Source organism: Furipterus horrens, unplaced genomic scaffold (assembly GCF_987537825.1).
Source record: "Furipterus horrens unplaced genomic scaffold, mFurHor1.1.pri manual_scaffold_4, whole genome shotgun sequence".
Lineage (NCBI taxonomy): Eukaryota > Metazoa > Chordata > Mammalia > Chiroptera > Furipteridae > Furipterus > Furipterus horrens.
This window is the reverse complement of record NW_028327174.1, coordinates 168,344,472-168,366,737: the sequence shown is the minus strand read 5'-3', so window position 1 is coordinate 168,366,737 and position 22,266 is coordinate 168,344,472. Positions and strand designations below refer to the sequence as shown.

Here is a 22,266-nt window from a genome sequence, read left to right as displayed (position 1 = left end):
TCTAGTTTTTGGAAGTAGTTGTTAGGGACGTGAAATCCGTAGGCTGATTAGTTGCCACCATCATGGTATTCCTTCCTCAGAAGTTCAGCAGCATTTTAAGCATGTTTTATTTGTTGCTTTAAAATGAAACCTTACTGACCCTGGCTGGTGTGGCTCAGTGTACTGAGCACCAGCCTGTGAACCCAAAGGTCACTGGTTCAATTCCCAGTCAGGGCACAGGTCTGGGTTGTGGGCCAGGTCCCCAGTTGGGGATACGTGAGAAGCAATGGATTGATGCATCTCTTGCACATTGATGTTTCTCTCCCTCTTTTTCTCCCTCTTTTCCCCTCTTTGTAAAAGTAAATAAATAAAAATCTTAAAAAATAAAACAAAATGAAATCTTACTGGAATATACCGAAAGTAATGTTTTTTTAAAGATTTATTTATTTTTAGAGAGAGAGGAAAGGAGAGAGAAAGAGAGGGAGAGAAACATCAGTGTGTGGTTGCCTCTCGCACACCCCCGACTGGAGACCTGGCCTGCAACCCAGGCATGTGCCCTGACTGGGAATTGAGCCTGCAATCCTTTGGTTCATAGGCTGGCGCTATTAGGGTGGGTGGTATTAGGAGGAAATGGGGAATGACTGCTAGTAGATTCAGGGTTTACCCTGGCTGGTTTGGCTCAGTGGATTGAGCGTCGGCCTGCGAGCTAAGTGTCGCTGGTTCGATCTTCCAGTCAGGGCACATCAGAGAAGGAAAACTCTGACTCCAAAAAACCTCCGCTGCCTTGCGGCATACCTCTTCAGGGGAAAGGCTAAGGGAGTAAACCCCGACAGAAAATCCGGAGCCGGAGTCCCTAAGGCGGTTTGACATTGTAGTCAACACCGGCAACTCCTGCGGCGCACCTGAAGCCAAGCTGTATTGACTCCGTCTTTCCCTTGGATCCTTCAGCTGCGAAGAGGGGGGGGGGGGGGGTCTGCTGCATGGGCAACAGCAGACCCTCCATATCACCCTGCCCAGGCTTTGTAGCTTCACTGGAGAGGACACTCCAGCGTCATCGCAAGATGTCGATTCAACACGGGAGGAGACAGATACCGTGTTACTCCCTGGTCGGACTGCACAGCCATTCTCGGCGGTGCAGATAGACTCTTAAGAAGCTACACCATCGTCTCTCGAGACGGACGGCTGCCGACGACGAGATTCAGGGTTTCTTTTTGGGGTGATGAAACTGTTATAAAGTTGATTGTGGGCCCTGGCCACGTGGCTCCATTGGAGCATCCTCCTGTACACCAAAGGTTACAGGTTCTATTCCCTGTCAGGGCACATACCTAGGTTGCGGGTTTGATCTCTGGTCAGGGCACATACGGGAGGCAACTGTTCAACATTTCTCTCTCACATTGATGTTTTTCTCTCACTTCCTCTCTTTCTAAAATCAATAAAATATATCGAGAGGATTAAAATTTTAAAAAATTTATTGTGGTTATGGTTGCACAACTTTGTGAGCACATTTAAAAACATTGAATTGTGCCCAGTAAATGGGTGAAATGTATGTGGATAAAAAATGTTTTTTAAATCAAGCAATACCAAACTCAAAAATATGAAGAAGAAAACACTTCAAAATGTGTCACTACTGTTTATCTTTTTCAAATAGAGAAGAATTAGATGGTTGTCTCTCAGTTATCCATTTTCTTCTCCTTTTAGCGGCTGACTAGGTTTATTAAATGCATACACTTTTGTGTTGAATGATAGTAAATAATAATTCATTTTTGACAGGAATTGAGTTCTTCTCAGACTTTATCACATGATGGAGGATTCTTCAATAGACTGGAAGATGATGTTCATAGAATTCTTATTAGAGAAAAAAGAAGAGAGCAACTTACAGAATATAATGGAACAGATAATTGCACAGCTCATGAACACAACCAGGCATGTAAAATAGAAAATTATTTTAAAATCACAGTAAAATTAAAATAAAAATTTTCTTTTTTTTATAAAAAGGCAGTAGAATCCAATTATGATTCTATTAAGTTATAGCTTGAGGACTTAGTCACAGATGTTTATATTAAAAAGTGTGAAGTACTTCATTCATTGATGAACATTTATTGAGAATGTCCTATATGCTAGGTATTGTTACGCTCCAGTGTAGGGCAGTAGGAATACCAAGATGGTTAAGACCGTCCTTTGCTTAAACACTCAGAGTAGTGTGGATTGGAGGAGTTAGACCTCTATAAAGAATATCATTCAGTATGTTGAAGGCTTTAAGAGAGAGATAAACAATAAAGAGGTTTTGAATAGAAAAGGTAATAAGTCACTTGGGTGAATTGTAAAAGATATATAAAGAAGTGACATTTGGGATGGACTTCGAATGATAAATAACTGTATAAGCTGAGAAATGGAGAAAGCCTAAGAGAACTGCAAGAACAAAGTCCCAGAGTTATGAAAGACCATAGATTGAATATTCAAGAAACTGAAAAATACTACATCTAACAAGTGTAAAGTTAAGTGGAATGAGAAAACAGGACCAGAAAAATAGATTGCATTTAGATTATATGAAGGTCTTTCTATGTGAAAATAAGTTAGAATTTGATCCTATAGACCAGGGGTTGTAGACTGTGGCCCACAAGTCAAATCTGGTTAGCAGTCTGTTTTTGTAAGTTCCATAGGCTATAAGAATGGTGTTTACATTTTTAAATTATTGTTTAAAAAGCAAGATATCACATAGAGAGACCTGTAAATCTGTTTGGGTTTTTTTTTTACCTCTAGTCTTTTATCTTTCTCTTAAACTATGAACCTGTTCTTCACCTTATATGTGAACATTATCCCCTTACTTCCTTGATTTTCTTTCATTCCCTGCTTGCTGACATGCAGGATTTAATTCCTGGGCTGCCAGGTATATTCCTGAAAAACAGTGCTAATATTTTGTTCTGTAAATGAGTGCTAACTTTTTTACATATTCTACTTAACAGTCTTTTTTTGATTCATCTTTTTCTGACTCTGACAAATTTCTATAGTGGCTATTTCAAATTCTAAAAGCCCATTTCCCATCTTGTAACTCTCTTCAGTGAATGTTATCTCTTTGTTTCTTTTCCAAAGACTAATAAATTCAGTCATTAAACAAATTAAACACCTACAGTATTGTTTTATAGGGCCCAAGAAGTCAGACCCTTAAGAACTATTTACTCCAATGCAGCAGTAAGATTGGTTAATAAATCGTCGTCGGCAGCCGTCCGTCTCGAGAGACGATGGTGTAGCTTCTTAAGAGTCTATCTGCACCGCTGAGAATGGCTGTGCAGTCCGACTCGGGAGTGACACGGTATCTGTCTCCTCCCGTGTTGAATCGACATCTTGCGATGTCGCTGGAGTGTCCTCTCCAGTGAAGCTGAAGCTACAGAGCCTGGGCAGGGTGATATGGAGGGTCTGCTGTTGCCCATGCAGCAGACCCCCCCCCCCCCTCTTCGCAGCTGAAGGATCCAAGGGAAAGACGGAGTCAATACAGCTTGGCTTCAGGTGCGCCGCAGGAGTTGCCGGTGTTGACTACAACGTCAAACCGCCTTAGGGACTCCGGCTCCGGATTTTCTGTCGGGGTTTACTCCCCTAGCCTTTCCCCTGAAGAGGTATGCCGCAAGGCAGCGGAGGTTTTTTGGAATCAGAGTTTTCCTTCTCTGGGTTAATAAATAACGCTAACATAATTCTACATGAAAATCTATTTTCAATTTAGTAGTGGTTAATCCTTGCCTGCCCTCAGGTACTTGTGAGCTTCTTCTTTTCTGGCATTGAATTAAATTTAATATTTTACTGTCTTGCCTCGACTGTTAAAAGTTTATGTACAGTCCAAACAACCATGTTAATTTAACATTTATGGTTAGCATATTTGCTTTCTTCTTTTATATTGACTATGATTTTCCCCTTTGTGCTCTATCTTGTTATTTTTTTAAGCTGTCTCAGGTAATTTTTGGTTAGAAAGAATGATATTAATATATTTCAACAAATATCTCAAACCCTTTATAGATCAAAATTGGGTATGTATGTTTAGTTAAATGGTTAATATTAATGATCTAATAAAACCATAGGACAGTGCAGTATGGTAGAAATGCAAAAGTCTTTGAAATTAAAAACTTAGTAACAAAATATAACTTCTAAGCTGCAGCTTATCAGCTGTGTCACATTATGAAGAAATTACTTGCCTTTCATGCACTGTTAGTAGGAAAATTAGCAATTATGATTTAAAATGTTTAGCAGAGTATATTGTACACAATACACATTTAATAGATAATATTTTTATACAAGGTAGAAAGCAGTAAGTCCATTAAAGGATGAAGTGTGATAGTAATTCACATGAATGGAGATCAGAGATGGCTTTCTTAGAGGAAATGACTTTTGAATTATAATTTAAAAGACAGTAGAATTTGAACATGCAGAGGTCAGGGAGAAGAAACTGGAATGCCATGAGTAAAAGTATTGAGGAAATAAAATCAGTTTAATTAGAACAAAAGGATCATAGAGGAGAATAGTACCAGATAAGTTTGGTAAGGTGGATTGAAAAAGATTATGGAGGATTTAAAGGCTTGACTTATGATTTAGTACATAATAAGGGATTTTTGAAAGTTTTGAGTAGAGAATGAATTTATATACAGTAATATTAATTTCCACTGCAGTGCCTAGGAAAAACTAAATGAAGATAAGAACTAGTGATAGGAATTAGATAATAGTATTATTATGAATATAAAACAACAGTAACATACTACTAGTGATCATGTAAATCGGTATAACCATTTTGGAAAACAATTTAGCATTAACTTTTAAAGTTGAAGATGATGGGCAAAATGCATGTTCTAGAAATTCTATTAAACCCAGGAGACATGTTCAAAAAGAATGTTGAAAACTCAGCTGTTTGTAATAACAAAATTGATAGGAGAAATGAATGATAGCTATATTTAGCAACATGGATAAATATCAAAAACAATTTTCATTAAAAAATGAAGTTATCGAATAATAACTTGATACCATTTACATAAATTTCAAAAAATAGAAAATTTAATATATTTCAGGGAATATACATATATGTATACATATACATACATGTAGTAAGAGACTAATAGGAAGAGAATGACAAACATAAAATTTATAATAATAGCTATCTTTAGGAGGGGGGAGATAGGGATATAACTGGAGAGAGGCACATATGGGATGCCAAAGTATTGGTAATGTCTAAATTCTTTTTTTCATTAAATTTATTGGGGTGACCTTGGTTAGTAAGATTATATAGGTTTTAACTGTACAGTTCTATGATATATCATCCTTATATTGCACTGTGTGCCCACCATCCAAAGTCCCACTTTTGTTACCATATATTTGACCCCCTTTACCCTTTACTATTATACCTCCTATCCCCCTTCCCTCTGGTAACCAGTATACTGTCATCTGTGCCTATGAGTTTTTGTTTGTTTTTCTTGTGTGTTCATTTGTTGCTTTCAGTTTTATGTTTCACATATAATGAAGTCATACTGTTCTTGACTTTTTCTGTCTGACTTATTTTGCTTAGTATGATATTCTCAGGATCCATCCATGTTGTCATCTTTTCTTAGTGTTCCATTATATATATGTACCACATCTTCTTTATCCAATCATCTGTTGAAGGACACTTAAGTTGCTTCCATGAATGATGCTGCAGTGAATGTAGGGGTGCATATACCTTTGCAAATAAATGTTCTCAAAATTTTCGGGTAGATACCCAAAAGAGTGTTTACTGGGTCTTATGGTAACTATTTTTGAGGATCTTCTATACTGTTTTCAATGTTAAAATCCCTAATCTGTATATTGCATTATTTTTCCTTTTACTGTATTTGTATCATTCGTATATATATGTGAAATTTTTCATAATTAAAAATTTAAGATTTTCTCATGTCATTGAGTGTAATTGGAAAAAAAGTAGATTGGGGCCACTTTACCTCCTTCCATTCCCCATTGTACTCCTCTCTTCTTTTTGCCAAAGTTAAAATCCTTTCTTATTGTACATTAATTAATATGGCAGGAATTTTTTAAGGTGAAAAATAATTCAACCCTAATTTGGGCATTCTTAACAACATTTTGTTTCACTTTTGAATACTTCTTTTCTAGGAAAATGCCACATATATAAGTATTTAAAAATAATTGTAACAGTAAGGAATATAGTTTCATAGCCCTTTTGTAAACCATGCATTATATTCTGTCAATTCAACGTGCTGTAATTTGCTTGGTCTGTACCCTGTTATCAAACATTTAGGTTGTTTAGAATTGGTCACCTGATATTCATTGAACAGCTTTGTATATTTAACTTTTTGATGAGTGATTTCCTTAGAAAAAATTCTTAAAAATAGTAATTGAGTCAAAGGATATAAACATCTGTGTTGTTTTGGTGTGTATCAACATTATCTTCTATCAGCAGGATGATTTCTCACAACTTCACTAGAATTGGGTAGGTAGTTCATGCACTCCAGATTCTATTCACCTTAATGGCCTTCGGGTCTCTGTTTTATTAATTTACCTTATGATATATTTCACCCTTTTATTCAGTGTATACCTTATACTCACCATGTTGAAACTCAGGCTCGTCATCTAATTTCCAAACTAAGTGCTTGGCTTCACTTTCATCATTTCTGTTTTTGGTTTTATCATTTTATCTAGATAGCCAGACTCTAAACTTTGTTTTTCACTTTTCTGTTTTTCAAGGCTTTGGAGTTTTTAAACTTTGAAATATTTTTCAAATCTATCTTCTTTTCCATGTCCTTAAACTTCAGTATCTGTTGAATCAACTATAGCAGGTCCTTGAATGAGGTGGTTTCATTTGATGTTATTTCATCTGAATATTGATATGATGCCATAGTACTTAACTCTTGTTTGTGATAAAATTGGTTTTGTTATACATCATTTTGCTCAAAGTTGAAGAACCTATCCATGATTTCAAGTGAGGACTTACAGTGTCCTTGACCTGACATTTCAAGTCTTTTGGCTGTGCTTTTCAAACTGAGTGTCAACTAATTTAACAGGTTTTGAAATTAGTTTAGTAGATTGTTAACCAAAATTTACAAAAACAAAAAATGTCACAGTGTATCTATAGTTCATGAAATTTGATTCTGTGTATATTTTGTTGTCCTACTTTTCTGTGGATATATACCCTACCCCCCAGTGATGTAGAAACCGCTATATGGACTACTTTTTAGTAAAATGCAGATGGTGACCATTTTAGGTAATTAAGTAATAATTCTTGGACATTAAATAATTGAGTTTTTAATAACTAAATGGTTTTCATTTACCCACAGTAAGAAAAACTTATAGTACCAGTTTGATATAACATTTCTTGCTTACTATTGAGATTATATACTTTTTCATACTTCTTGCTCGTTTGCCTGTCATATTGATTATGACTTACTATTTCTGAGTTTTCATTTCTTTTGATTTTGTTATAGTATTTTTGGAGATTTTTCATGATGTTAAATCTGTCTTTTTAGTTTTCTCCCTTTGGTGTCATGTTCAGAAGGGCTTTCCTACTCAAAGATGATAGATACAGATACTCATACTCATCTAGATACTATTATAATACTTATGTGGTTTCATTTTTAAAAATTAAAGTGTTTTATATCATTCAATGATTATATATTCAGTATAAAACAATTTTGATAAAAGAAAATTTTAAGTGAAGTGAAAATCTTTCATAATACCATGTCTTAAGAGAGTTATTAAAATTTTGTTTTATGTCCTCCCAGCATTTTTCCTTGGCATATAGCATTATAATTTTGGGATCATGTTAATGTATTTTATAGCTTATATTATCCTGTAGTTGGGCATTTAAATTGCTTTCCAATTTTTTGTTATAATAAATCTCAGTGAATGTTAGATACTCTTCTCACTTCTAAGATAAATTCCTAGAAATGCGATTCCTGGGCCTAATAGTATCTATATTCTCCTTTTTTCTTCTTTTAAATATTTTATTGTTTATGTTATCTCAGTTGTCTCAGTTTTTCCCCCTTTGCCCCCTTCCACCATCCCGCCCCCGCATTCATACAGTCAGTCCCCTCACCATTGTCCATGTCCATGGGTCATGCATATATGTTCTTTGACTACTCCCTTCATCTAGTATGTATATTACTAATTCTGGTTCACCCACTTATTCCTTACACTAGAAACTTGAAGTGTCCATCTTTCTCAACTGCCACATTCAGCCTCTCATCAAATGCTCTTGATTGCATTTCCAAATAATTTCTTACATGATACACTTCTTTCCACTTAAACTGCTTCCACCCTACTCAAAGGCATAATCTCCTTTGACCTGGACTTAATGTAGCAGTTAAAGGGTCTCTCCACTTCTCTTACCCCACTTTAATCTATTTTGCACACATCAACCAAAGTCATCCTTTAAAAACATATATCTAACGTAAATCTTAACAGTCCTGTTCAAAATACTTCACTACTTCTATTTTACTTAGAATACTATGCAGACCATTCTTATGGTCTACAAGGCCTTCCCAAATTAGGCCTTTACCTGAATAATCCAATTATTCTCTTTTTTAAATCACTATACTTCTTTTCTTCATAGCTTAAAAACCTCAGTTCCTAATTGTAAGCATTTGTTTGTCTTTAATTTATTTCATTCATTATGCTATTACAGGTTGTCCCAATTCTTTTTTCTTTGCCCCCCTCTACCCCGTACTTCCCTTACCTACAGTAGTCTCCCCCTTAGTTCATGTCCATGGGCCGTACATATAAGTTCTTTGGATTCTTTTCTTTTACTATTCTTAATATCCCCCTGTCTATTTTGTACCTACTAATTATGTTACTTAATCCTTGTACCTTTTTCCCAATTCTCCCCCTTCCCCTCCCAGCTGATAACCTTGCAAGTGAGGTCCATATCTATGATTCTGCTCTTGTTCTAGTTGTTCACTTAGTTTTTTGTTTTTTTTTTTTAGATTCAATTGTTGATAGTTTGCTGTCATTTTACTGTTCATAGTTTTGATCTTCTTTTTCTTAAATAAGTCCCTTTAACATTTCATATAATAATGGCTAGTGATGATGTACTCCTTTGGCTTTACCTCATCTGGGAAACACTTTATCTGCCCTTTCATTCTAAATGATAGCTTTGCTGGAGAGAGTAATCTTGGTTATATAGGCTCTTGCTTGTCATCACTTTAAATACTTCTTGCCAGTCCCTTCTTGCCTGCAGTTTCTTTTGAGAAATTGGCTGATAGTCTTATGGGAATACTTTTTTAGGTAACTCTTCCCTTGCTGCTTTTAAGAGCCTCTCTTTATCTTTAACTTTTGGCATTTTAGTTATGGTGTGTCTTGGCGTGATCCTCTTTGGGTCCAACTTGTTTGGGATTCTCTGTGACTCTTGGACTTCTGTGTGTATTTCCTTCACCAAATTAGGGAAGTTTTCCTTCATTATTTTTTCAACTAAGTTTTCAATTTCTTGCTCTTCCTCTTTTCCTTCTGTCATTCTTATGATTCAGATATTGGCATGTTTGGAACAGTTCCAGAGTCTTCTTATTCTCTGCTAGTTTTTTTCAATTCTTGTTTCTTCACTTTGTTCTGGTTGATTGTTTGTTTCTTCCTTATGTTCCAATTTATCGATCTGAACCCTGGCTTCTTTCCCTTCACTATTGGTTTCCTGTGGATTATTCTTTATTTCACTTAGTGTAGCCTTCATTTCTTTTATGCATTTACCATACTCAATCATTTCTCTGAGCGTCCTTATCACCAGTGTTTTGAACCCTGTATCTGATAGGTTGGCTGTCTCCATTACACTTAAGTTCTTTTTATGGACTTTTGATCTGTTCTTTTATTTGTGCCATATTTCTTTGTCTCCTCAAATTGACAGCTTCCCTGTGTTTGTTTCTATGTGTTACGTAGAGCTGCTTTGACCCCCTGTCTGAGTACAACTGTTACATTTTAAGGGGTTGAGCCTTAGGTATTCATCAGGGTAGGACAACCCCATTTCAGTGTTTGGTGGTGCTGTATGTGGGGGAGGGGTCTGAGAGGGAACAATGCTGCTTGCTTAGCACTCACCACCCCCCTATTGCAACTGGCACCCTTCTAGCTGTTGCTCTGGTGATGGTTCCCAGAGTGGGTGGGTTTGCATATGTTCTAGGACCATGGAGCTCTCTGAAGAGACTCTACTGAGTGATAAGCAGTTTTCTTCTGCCGTCCCAACCCGCACTGGTTTTCATGGCCAGAGGCTATGACACTTTATGTTCTCCAGTGCTGGAACCATGAGCTGTGTGGTCTGGCCTGAGTCTGGGATCGCTCCCCAGGTGTCCCTCCCAGCTTTTACCTGCCACAGGTGAATGTGGGACTGCCCACCCATTCTGTGGGGTGCCATCACTGCCTTGCCACCACACTGTATCATCTCCATCCCGTCTCAATGGCTCCACCCCTCCTGCCCATCTAGATGAGTATTTATTCTTAAGTCCTTGCTTGTTGAACTTCCATACAGTTTGATTTTCTGGCAGTTCTTGTTGTTTTTTGTTTTGAGATTGGTTGTGATCTTTCTTATGGTGGTGTGAGAAGGCAAAGTATGTCTCCCTACATCTCTATCTTGGCCAGAAGCCACAGCATTTCTTTGTGTTAATCTGCCTCCTGCAGCAGACAAGTCCCACCAGGGCAATAACCCTTTTAGTTCTGTTCATCATTATATATCCAGCACCCGGCAGCAGTGAGGTGCTCACTGCATATTTTTAGAATAAGTTAAAGTTTTCACATACTCATTAGATAAGTAGAACCAGTTTATATTATTATCAAAAATAATACTTTGGTTTGATATTTTTGAATTTAAGTTTGTTTAATTTGGTATATGGTGCAAGACGGAGGGATTTAACTTGATTTTTCCCAGTTAGCCATTTGTCCTATAATCTATCATTATTCAGCCTTTGTTTTCCACTTCTTTAAAATACTATATTTATATTACAATAAATTTTTATGTCTTATATCTCTATCTGGACTTTCTTTTCTATAACACTGCTCTTTCAACCTGGGTGCCATGACCATGCTATTTTAGTTATTTTTCCTGTATAGTATAATTTGTTAGGCAAATTTCTCTTCATTGCATTAACTTTGTTTCCATTCTGTATTCTCCCAGATGAAGTTTTGACTATCTTGCTAAGTTCTAAAGTACAACAACCTTTTGGAATTTCAATTGAAATTGTATTGACTATAAAAAATAATATATTTAGTAATATTTAGTCTTTCTATCTACAAACATTTTTTGGTTATGGATCTTTTTTGTTATTTTATACTTTTCTTTATGGATCCTGAAAATTTCTGAATTTTATTCTTGGGGATGTTTTTATTGCTATTGGGAGAAACTGGTTTTTCTAGTTGTATCTTCTACCTTCTAATTGCTGATAATAAAGAAAAGCTATTTTTATTTTTTATCGTAAGTGCAATTTTGATGGTCTTAAAGATAGACTAAACTTGTCACAGAGCAATTTTAATAAGCTTGTTTATAAATATATCATCTCAAAGCCCTGATATTATTCTAGGGTATGTTTGTCATTTGAGATAATCATAATATCTTATTTGCTTGCATATTTGTACATAATTATAATTATACCACTGAATAAAAGTAGAAATGCAGTCAACAGTTTAAGGTTGCTGTAGAAAGTGAGTTAAAATTGAGAAAATTGGGATTTTTCCTCTTAAACTTTTCACAAAAGAAAATTGTAAACCAGAATTAGCAGACTATCTTAGTTCTAAAATAATCTTTTTTTTTTCTCTTCAGGAAGTAGTTTTGAAAGATGGAAGAATTGAAAGACTAAAGTTGGAACTTGAAAGGAAAGATGCTGAAATCCAGAAACTGAGAAATGTGATCACTCAGTGGGAGGTTTGTATTTATTTACTGTTGTAAACTAGTAATCTGCACTTTCTGTTTTTCTTATATATAAATATGTTTAATGTTTGAATGATAGAAATAATGTTTCTTTTGTTTGGGTTTTTAAATTCATTAATGACATAAAATTGGAATATAATATAATTTATTTTTATATTATATATAACATTAAATTTGCCATTTAACTATTTTTTAGTGTACAATTTAGTAGCATTAAGTACCTTTGTAATGTTGTATAGCCATCACCACTTTCTGTTTTCAAAACGTTTTTATTATTCCAAACAGACTCTGTACCCATTAAACAGCTTCTTATTTCTTCTTCATTGCGGCATCTGGTAACCTTTATTCTCTATGATTTTGCTAATTCTGGGTACTTTATATAAGTGGAATCATACAGTACTTGTTCTCTTGTGTCTGGCTTATTTCACTTAGCATAATATTTTAAAGGTTCATCCATGTTTTAGCATGTGTCAGAATTTCATTTATTTTTATGACCGAATAATATTCCATTGTATGTATATACCACATTTTTTTAATTCATCTGTTGATGGACAGTCACATTGTTTTCACCATTTGGTTATTATGAATAATGCTGCTATGAACATTGGCGTACAAGTATCTGAGTCCCTGCTTTTTTTTTTTTTTAAATAATTTATTTGTTTGCTTATTTTATTTTTAGAGAGAGGGGAAAGGGGAAAGGGAGGGAGAGAAACATCTCTGTGTGGTTGCCTCTCACTCGCGCCCCCAACTGGGGATCTGACGTGCAACCTAGTCATGTGCCCTGACTGGGAATTGAACCAGCGACACTTGGCTCGCAGGCCGACACTCAATCCACTGAGCCACAGCAGCCAGGGCTGAGTCCCTGCTTTTAATTCCTCTGGTTATATAGCTAAGAGGAGAATTGCTGGGTCATGTGGCAATTCTACATTTAAGTTTTTGAGGAACCACGAAACTATTTTCCATAACAGCTCTACCATTTTACCTTCCCATTACCAATGCACAAGGGTTCCAGTTTCTCCACATGGTCACTAACTCTTCTTAATTATACAATTTATGTTTACTATAAACCTATCTATTACTCTCTTTCTTCCTTCCTTAGGCTTAAAAAAAAATCTTTTTATTTATCTCAAGTGTCTTTTTGGACTGTGCATATGTAATAGTGAAAAAAATGATAAATCGAGTTCCAGCCCTAATGATTCTTAACAGTTTCTTTCCTCTTCTACTCTTGTCTTTCACTTGACATGTTTATAGTTGTTGTTTACAGTTTTCTTTACTTTTGTAGAGCACATACCATGTCCCAGATCAAAGAATACAAGGATGAGTTAGCAAAAAGCTCATAGTCTAATGGGGAAGATAAGCATATAAATAATTGCAGTGTAGACTTTGTAATTGAGATTTGACTGAATGCTCCAGAAGCACAGAAACAGGAAGGAATTAGTTTTTGCTATTAAAAATTGGTAAGGATACTACAGAAAAGATTGGGTTTCCAGGTAGAGAGAATAGCACATACAATGACATGGAATTGGAATGGTAGGAAATGCATTGTTACCAACTTTAGAGAAATGGGAAGTTGTAGAACATGATATTGGAGATGTTTGTTGGGGTCAGAATTTAGAAGGGAAGTGACATGAAAATTGTTTTGTGGGATGGTGATGCACATAGCTGAGGGCCTGGAGTGAACATAGTCTGGTAAAACAATGAACAGGTATTGAGCATAAGAGCAAGACCACGTTGTGAACTAGTTTAGGCAGTGGAAATAATAGATCCCATTTTGGACATGTTGATCTTGAAATAGCTGTGGATTCAGCATAGGTGTTCAGGATGCAGTAGGGCACAGTGGAGTCAGAGCATATGTGTATTTAACTTCAATTGCTTTCTTTCATGACATTAAAAATGCCAGTAAGGGCAGTGCATATTTTGTTTGTGCTATTTATTATAAATTGCATGGTACTAGCATTTTATACATTTATATTTCTATAGATACATTTACTATTTAGAATTGTATATGTTCAATATGTTATTTTACGAGCAATACAAAGAATTTTCATGGGTAATGTCGATCATTTGCAATTTTTGCTTTAAGTGCTGACTTGAGACACTAAGACTGCCATAAGAGGTGACTCCATGTACATTGCTCTGGACCTTGAACAAAAGACTTGCACTAGAGATAGTTTGGTAAATGTAACATTGAAGTCCTGAGAGTTAGAATTTCATAAGATACAGTTACATATTCACAGTGGATATATTTCTATATTCATAGTGAATATAGCTGTAGTTGACATAAAGTTTTTTCTTAATACTTTTATGTTTTCATCTGACTTACCTTTCTTGTTCATTTCTAAGATGCTCAGAAGGTCTATTCGCTTTCATTTACTATTATGCCTACTTCTGTTCTGTATTTAGTAAAAGCCATCTTTATTGGACTTGATTCTAAAATACATTAAACTGGTTTTATATGAAAGACTTTGAATCTGGTACCTTCCGTACATATCTGTGTACACGAGGAGAGAGGAAATGACAAGTTTCTTATACTGATCTCTTTCTCTGATTTCTGGTTTTTCTATAATGTATTAAATATATTGTTTTTTTTCTAATGCATTAAGTATTTATAAATAAGGCTGTTGAATAAATGTGGTATAGAGTGAAAATTCTCTGGAATTTGGGGGTTAATGTGGAAACACAGTTTCTCTTCTTCATAAATGTATAATTGTATCATTTACACAGTATGAGAAGAAGCTAAGCCATTGGAGAGAAAATTTAGAGAGAAGTAAAAAATATTTCAGTAAATTACTAATTCACATCAGCCAAAAATTACTTTAACAATATTTAGTTAATAAAATAGCAAGAGATTAGTAAATTTAATTTTAACTGAGAAGACGTAACTGTGCTGCTGTACAATTCAGTAAGTACTACATTTGTGTACCAAAATTTAAAGTTAAATAAAATTTAAAATGTATTTTCTCAGTCACACTAGGTGCATGTCCAGCAGTTAATAGTCACATCTTGAACAGTGGCAGATACAGAAAGTTCTAGTGTAGTACTGGGTACTCCTGGTATATGAGAGCTATGAATCATTTTTCTTTTTGTTTTCATCAAATTATTTTGAAATGTTAAGGATTTTATTTGAGGAAGAAAAGACAAAGGCTTCAGGAAACTTTTAATATTATCCTGAGTTATATCTACTTCTGTCCCTCTCTTCTTTATTCTTCAGTCACCTATAATATTCTATTATTATATCAGGGATTTAATTTAAGTAATGGACAGTTCGGAATACACTTCCCTCTACCCTGTTTCTTTCAAAAGTAACTTATGTATTTGGGCAAGCTGAGAACTCATAGCTTCGTAAATTGAGAGTAAATCATTATATAATTTACAAAATTAAATCTTTTTTTCTTTGACACTTAGGCAAAATATAAAGAAGTAAAGGCAAGAAATGCACAGTTATTGAAAATGCTTCAGGAAGGTGAAAGTAAGTGATTTTTGTGTTTTTAGAATTAAAAGTTAATCTTAACAAAATAAAAAGTTTCCCAGAGTTATACAAACTGAATTGTTGCAGGTAATTTTTTATTACAAGTCACTCTTATAGCACCTTAGGTATTATACAAGTTTACAATTATTCATGTAAGAGAAATCTTGAAATTTTAGTTTTTATAAATTATTAGACTACAGTTAGCATGAAAACAATAACATTTGCTTAAGATTCTGGTTTTTAATTATTAGAGGAGAAGGCCTGTCATCATTGGAGGTTTTCCTTCTCCCTGACCCTCTACTCTTCATATTTTTGCTGCCACTCTAAACTTTTAGCAATAGGTCAGCTCCAGAAAGCCAAGGAAACCAATCGAAATTGATAAGAGATAATAAGATTAGTAAAGTTGATGTATGAAAATCCCCACAAATCAGTTGTATTCCTGAATATGTTTACTTAGTGACACTTAACCTTGAAAAGAAAATGTGTATTAATTTTTAATATAAAGCTTATGCAAAGGAAATTAAAAACCATAAAAGAGACATAAAGTCATGAAGAAATGAGAAAATCTTCTGAAGTCTAATAAACAATTTTCCCTGTTAATAATTATTAATGAAATATCAAGTATAGCTCCTGTGAGTACTGTATAGCACTTAAGAAATTGTAAAACTCACTTTGAAGAATAAGTAAACAAGACCAAAACAATTATTTCAAATATGAAGATAGTGGAAGTGGAATTGTTCAACAAAAATTTTAATTATATTATTAAATAGTTATTGAAACAGTGAGTAAAAACCAGGAATCCTGTTCAGTTGAGCAGAATATATATCTTGAAGTAGATTCAGAATTATTTTTATAACTTTTCTATTTATTATAACTATTATACAGCTTAACTATGATGAAATAGAAGTTAAAGAATAATGAGGAAAAGCATTATTTGAACAAATTGATACAAACTTCCTGAGATTCATTTAGATATGTTTATGTTACTGAGTTCATGTAGATCATTTAATGAATAAAATCATGAAAATAAATATTTACAAGGTATGTTTCTAACTGAATAAATTTAGGATATTATTGACGGTATGATTTTTATATATGTGAAATATTCCTTAGTTAAAAAACATTGTAAAAAGTGAGAAAATTAACTGATAAAAGCTTACTCTCAATAATGGATTAAAAATGGCTACAAGTAGATAAAATTGGTGTGCATACTCATACTATAAATAATCCAAGTAGAAAAATTTGATATAGGATCATTACATGAAAAATACAGTACGTAGGTCTGTGGGGAAAATGGAGTTAGAAGATACAACAGTCAAACAGTTCATTAGTGAAATATTTTTAAAAGATGGGAATATAATAAAAACTGTGTAACAGTTATACTTTTACCTCTTCAATCTCTCTTAGCTTGTTTTAAAGTTGAGTTAGTTTTTCATTCAGTAGGCATTACCATGGAATTTGTCAGTCATGTGGAGATTTTTAATGCTTAGGAAACTTGGGGGCCAAAATATTAGATCTCTTGCTTCCCCAAAGACAGAAAAAAAAAAAAAAACACTTTAGGCAAATGAATAGCTCTGAGAGACCACAGATGTTATATGATCAGTTGTGTGATAGGAGCTATGTTTGACAGTGCTTTATTGGTATGAAAATAATTTTTGTGGGCCTGTGGTATGCTCACCCTGACAATTTAACAAAACAAACACACTACGTTTTTTTAATCTTGAAAATTAGTCAGGGTATTTAAAGTTTTATCCCTATGTGAAATGTTTTATTTTCTTGTTTCCTTGTCCTTTATACTGTTTCATCCTACCTTATAATTAATATTTAACTGCTATAGAAAATGGAAAATTTCCAAGAAAACTGCTGTGGGGATAATGTATAATCAGAATTGACCAGTGAAAAAGAGCTATGTATGGTCAAGAAATACATTCATTAAGTATGAGGACAACTATTTTTGCCTGACTGCATTGTTTTCTTGGGTCATTAAAGTATTGTTAAATTATTTGAGTGATTTGAAAGAATTATACTATTCTTTTTCCTTTTCTTTTCAGTGAAAGATAAAGCAGAAATACTTCTGCAAGTTGATGAATCACAGAGTATCAAGAATGAGCTGACTATACAGGTAAGGAAAACTATACAAGACTGGTATTCTTTGGCTGTGCTTTAGTCTTGAATTATGAAACTTGACTAAACAAAAATATAGTCATCAGCACTGCAAGAAAGTGATATAAATTCGTGAACACACAATACAGTATACGGATGATCTATTTAGAATTATACACTTGAAACCTACATAATTTTATTAACCAGTATCACCCCAATGCATCCAATAAAAAAGAAAAAAAGTGATATAAATTATATTTCATTATTACTCTTCAATATGTACTAGCAAATGAATAAAGATTGTTTACTGTGTAAGAGAGGTAGGTGTGTCCTGAATAATAAGGGAAGATAAGTTGTACTGTAGGTGATGTGGACTATGAATATAGAGATAGAAAGGGCAGGTAGAACTTACCTTACTCTTGGACTTGATTTTCTCCCCTTCCCATTCTTATTATGTGGTCTTAGAATGGTGAGCTTATCCTCTCCTCTCTATATCTAATATATAGCTAAGTAATTTCTAATTGAAATTGGGGAGGTGAGGACAGAATGTTCTCTGATGCTCATTTATCAAGTAGTCAAAAATCATCATTGTGAATAAATATTAATAAGGTTATTATATGAATGGTACCAGGTGGCAGGTACTGGAAATCCCGAGGAAAGCACTTTGTAAAGTATATGATTGTCTAACCACTATGCTGTTCAAATCTGAAACTAATACTATACACACACACACACATATATATATATATACACACACATATGATTACACGAAGCTAAAAAAAGAATTAAGAGTATTTGCCTAAAAAGACAGTAAAAGTTTTTTTTAAAAATTGAATATTTGGTTATAGGTGACTTCCCTTCATGCTGCATTAGAACAAGAAAGATCTAAAGTGAAAGTATTACAAGCAGAATTAGCCAAATACCAGGTATGCTTTTATAATTTTGAAAGTGTTTTCATCACAAATAATACATTTGAAATAGATACTGTGTGATTGAATAATTGCACTATTTTGTTCTTAGGTCAAAATTTATTAATCATAAATATTATTAATTTTGTTATATAGTCTACATTTTAGAAAATGTTAAGGTTATTCTAGGTATTGGTATTAACTAAAGTATTAGCAATAACTAAAGTATTTCAGAAACATCCTTGGTACTACATAGGTGATGTGGTATACATACCATTGACTCAGACTGAAGGAAGGCACATAATGATATCTGTCCCATTATATAGTGAGTTTAATCACTTGGGTACAGTACTGTCTTTTAGATGTCTTCATTGTAAAGGTATATTTTCCCCTTTGTAATTAATAAATGATAACATGGAGTGATGCTTTGAGATTGTGTGATTATCCTTTTCTTTTTACCCAATGGTTTAGCATCCATTGATGATATTTGCAGCAGTTATTTTGGTGGTTGCAAAATAGTGATTTTTCTAATTCTATCATTTCTTCTGCATTCACAAGCTGGCATTCAGCATTTTTTTCTGGATGAAGCAGTAAAAAAATATCAGTGCTTTGTTTCAGTATATGTGTATGTGTATATGTACATATAAGCACACACACATACATTTATCTGTATGTATGTGTCTAAGTCATGATGTAAAATATGTTGATTAAGGTGGGGTCATAGTCAAAAAAAGTTTGAAAACTAGTGGTGACCCAGAGAGCATTGAAGTTGTTTAGCCCCAGCTTTAATATTTCATCAGTCCAGGAAGTAGAATTTGTCTGGGAGGCTTTGAAAATGATTCTTGAAATTGTTCATGTTTTTTAATCTTGTTGAGAAGCAAGGTAAGATTTTTAAGCTGTATAACATTGGTAAATTTACTTTTATTTTTCTGCTGTAAGGAAATAAATCTTGTTCTTAATACAGTCACTACACATCTCAGGTCCTACATATCCTCTCTATACTTGTTTTCTCTGAATGAATTCTTGCAAAGCTTTATTTGCTCATAAATAACAGTGGTCTTAGACTTGATTTTTTTAAAACAAAGGAAGTTATATGCAGGAAAAAAGATTAAAAAAAAAAAGACACTGCCACCATTATTAATAAATTGGTCTGGGTTTCAAGTGCCCCTGATATAACCACCATTTTAAGAAATGTACTTTCCCAGACTTGGCTGATTGTCAGAATCACTTGGGAGCTTTTTGAAATACAGATAGTTCAGCCACTCTTGGTAATTATGAATAAATAGGTCTGGGACAAAGTCTAGACATCAGAATTTTAAAACTTATTACTACTCAGGTGATTCTAATGATCAACTAAATTTGGGTACCATTGCCATAGTTTATAAAAATGGAGAAAAAAATAAAATTATTATAAGGCAAATACATCAAACCATTATTTATGGTTAAAATGGGAGGGGTAGAGTAGTTATGGATAATTTTAATTTTCTTCTTTGTACTTTCCATATTTCTACGAGTATTTACTTTCAAAATTAGAATAAGGCAGAAAATTTGATGTTAAAATTAATTAATGTAATATACTGCTTGTCTTTCAAGCTGCCTTTCTCTTTTCTGGGTCCAAGTCAAGTACCATAGATGGAGTTTCATGTAGAGCAGATTAAATACAGATGTATATATGTCACTGGGCAATATGAAAAGTACAATCTACTTTCCAACCCAGTGTGAACAAAATGAGGCTTCTAATGCTATCTGATAAGATGTCTAGATAAAACTTGCTTTAGAAATTGAATTACTTGAAAGGGTAATGAACTGATATAATTAATTTGCTGATCATATGAAATAAATTGTTTTAGTATTGATCAGAATTGTTATTTTAAAAACAATCTGGGACAGTCTACAAGAACTCTTAAAAAATAAGATATTGGTGATCTTACTAAGTCTAGGCTAATTCCAATAGACAAAACTGATTTCTACAACTACTTTAACCATTTGAAAAATAACCCCGTAAAGATAATTTAGTAGAATGCACATTCAAATTTGCAACAAACTCAAAAAAGAAATTGCTTTCTTCTCATACTCAAAAATGCCTTCAGTTTCATATATTTTTACTTTGAAAATGTCCCCAAAATGGTATTTCCCCAATAATTTGCCCTATTTTTCTTTACAGGGTGGCAGAAAAGGGAAAAGAAACTCTGAATTCGACCAGTGTAGGTGATTCCATTGGCCTTTGAGGTCAAGAAATTAAAAATTTCAGGGTTTTGCAAAAATGTATATATTTAATGCTGTGCAACTGCTAAGCTATGCAGTTTTTGTTGAAATACTTAAAATGATTAGCTTACTAACAGTCTATAATTTTTGGTCCTTTTGGCATAAAGTGAAAAGAAGAAAAAGAATTCCAGCAGAATGCAGTGATTATTGTTTACTATTCATACTTCTTATCACTTTAGTTTTTCATCAGTCAATAAAGTTAATTTACTCTTCCATTAATATGTTTGATGTTTTAAGTTTCAGAAACAATGTGAAAGTATTATTTTTGCTTTTAGCACAACCAATTAATTGGATTATTTAAATCCAGTGACTATTTACTCAGACCTTTCTGCATGCTAAACCTTTGTGGCATATAAGATGAGTGAAAAATGGTGATATCCTCAAGTAGCTTATTCTCAGGGAAAACAGAAGGTGGGATGGGTAAAGACAACCGCAAAAATAATTACCATACAACTTAGATTGTGACATCACATTGTTTGGAAATTGAGAAAACTTGCATGAGATAGTTTTTAGAGGGTAGATATGTTTTCTGTAAATATGTTGAAAAGCATCCAGGTAAAAGGAACAAAATCTGGGCTGAAATATTTGTTTAAAGAACAGTCTGGGTTGGGGACAGAAACATGGCATGCTGAGAATCGAGTGTTGATGTGGAGGGGTGGGGATGAGAGCTCCTTTGTTGGTATAATCAATTACTAGAATAATTTGTAGTTTATGGGATTCATTTTTCAGGGTAGTCAGTGATATACAAATATGATTCATTTGAAGTACCAAGGGTTTTTTTTGGTTGTATGAAAAGGTAGATACATCAGTACTGCTCTTGACCTCTAATACCAGCATTACATGAAAGATTCCACTTTATGACAGTCTTTGAAGAAAAAATACTTATTAAATAAATAAGCAATGTCATCATTGTTTTTACGTCTGGCTTCTTCCACAAGGTTGCATGAACCTTATAAATTACTGTGTTACTGGACCAAAGTGGGGGTTTGTCTGCCCCCTGCCACCAATAGGCAAATTCTAGAGGTGGAGGATGGTGAGAAAGGAAAGAGGTTTTTATTCAAAAGCTGCATGATCTGGGAGAATGGCATCCCCACCAGGAAACCCAGAGGAAAACCTAGCCATCCTCAACCAGGCCAAAACCAAAGGCAGCGTCCAGAGTTCCTTCTCCCATTTAAAATACCATCACTTGGGCCTCGGCTAGTGTGGCTCAGTGGATTGAGCGCCAACCTGTGAACCAAAGGGTTGCTGGTTTGATTCCCAGTCAGGGCACATGCCTAGGTCACAGGCTGTTGGGGGCATGCAAGAGGCAACCAAATATTGTCCCTCTCCCTTCACCGCTTTCTAAAAATAAAAAATTAAATCTTGGATATTGCTCATAGCAATTTTTTTTTTAATTAAAAAAAATAAAATACTGTTACTTGGGAACAACAGGTGGCCTCTGAGTGGTCATCCAGGCAGCTCAGCTTTTTTCCTGGCCACTGTTAAGCCTCAGGCTCTCTCCTGGAACCCACCTGTGGGCCCAGTGCCACCATTAGCCATGCAGCTTCCAGGGCCAGAAAGTCCTGCAAATGCACAGGCCAGTATGTTTAGGGGGTGGGTAAGAGCTCACCCCTTCCTTCCCTTGGGATTGTATTAGTTTTGGGTGTGGGAAGGCCAGGTGCTTTCTTAGAAATGCCCAATTAGTTTCC

At 34.3% G+C, this 22,266-nt stretch overlaps 1 protein-coding gene across 6 annotated transcripts in view; it reads left to right on the top strand.

Moving 5' to 3' along the window:
• Positions 1 to 21,436, top strand: part of GKAP1 (G kinase anchoring protein 1) — a 72,637-nt gene extending 51,201 nt beyond the window's left edge. For 3 of the 6 annotated variants that reach the window (XM_090275877.1, XM_090275878.1, XM_090275876.1), the window contains 6 exons: positions 1,750 to 1,902; positions 11,726 to 11,827; positions 15,239 to 15,302; positions 17,354 to 17,424; positions 18,254 to 18,331; positions 20,478 to 21,436. In XM_090275877.1, the coding sequence (XP_090132003.1) occupies positions 1,750 to 1,902; positions 11,726 to 11,827; positions 15,239 to 15,302; positions 17,354 to 17,424; positions 18,254 to 18,331; positions 20,478 to 20,525 (516 nt within the window). In that variant the 3' untranslated portion in view covers positions 20,526 to 21,436. Of the gene's footprint in view, positions 1 to 1,749; positions 1,903 to 11,725; positions 11,828 to 15,238; positions 15,303 to 17,353; positions 17,425 to 18,253; positions 18,413 to 20,477 lie in introns of those variants that run through there. The other 3 variants (XM_090275881.1, XM_090275879.1, XM_090275880.1) reach the window with 3 other exon arrangements.
• Positions 21,437 to 22,266: the final 830 nt, after the last annotated feature.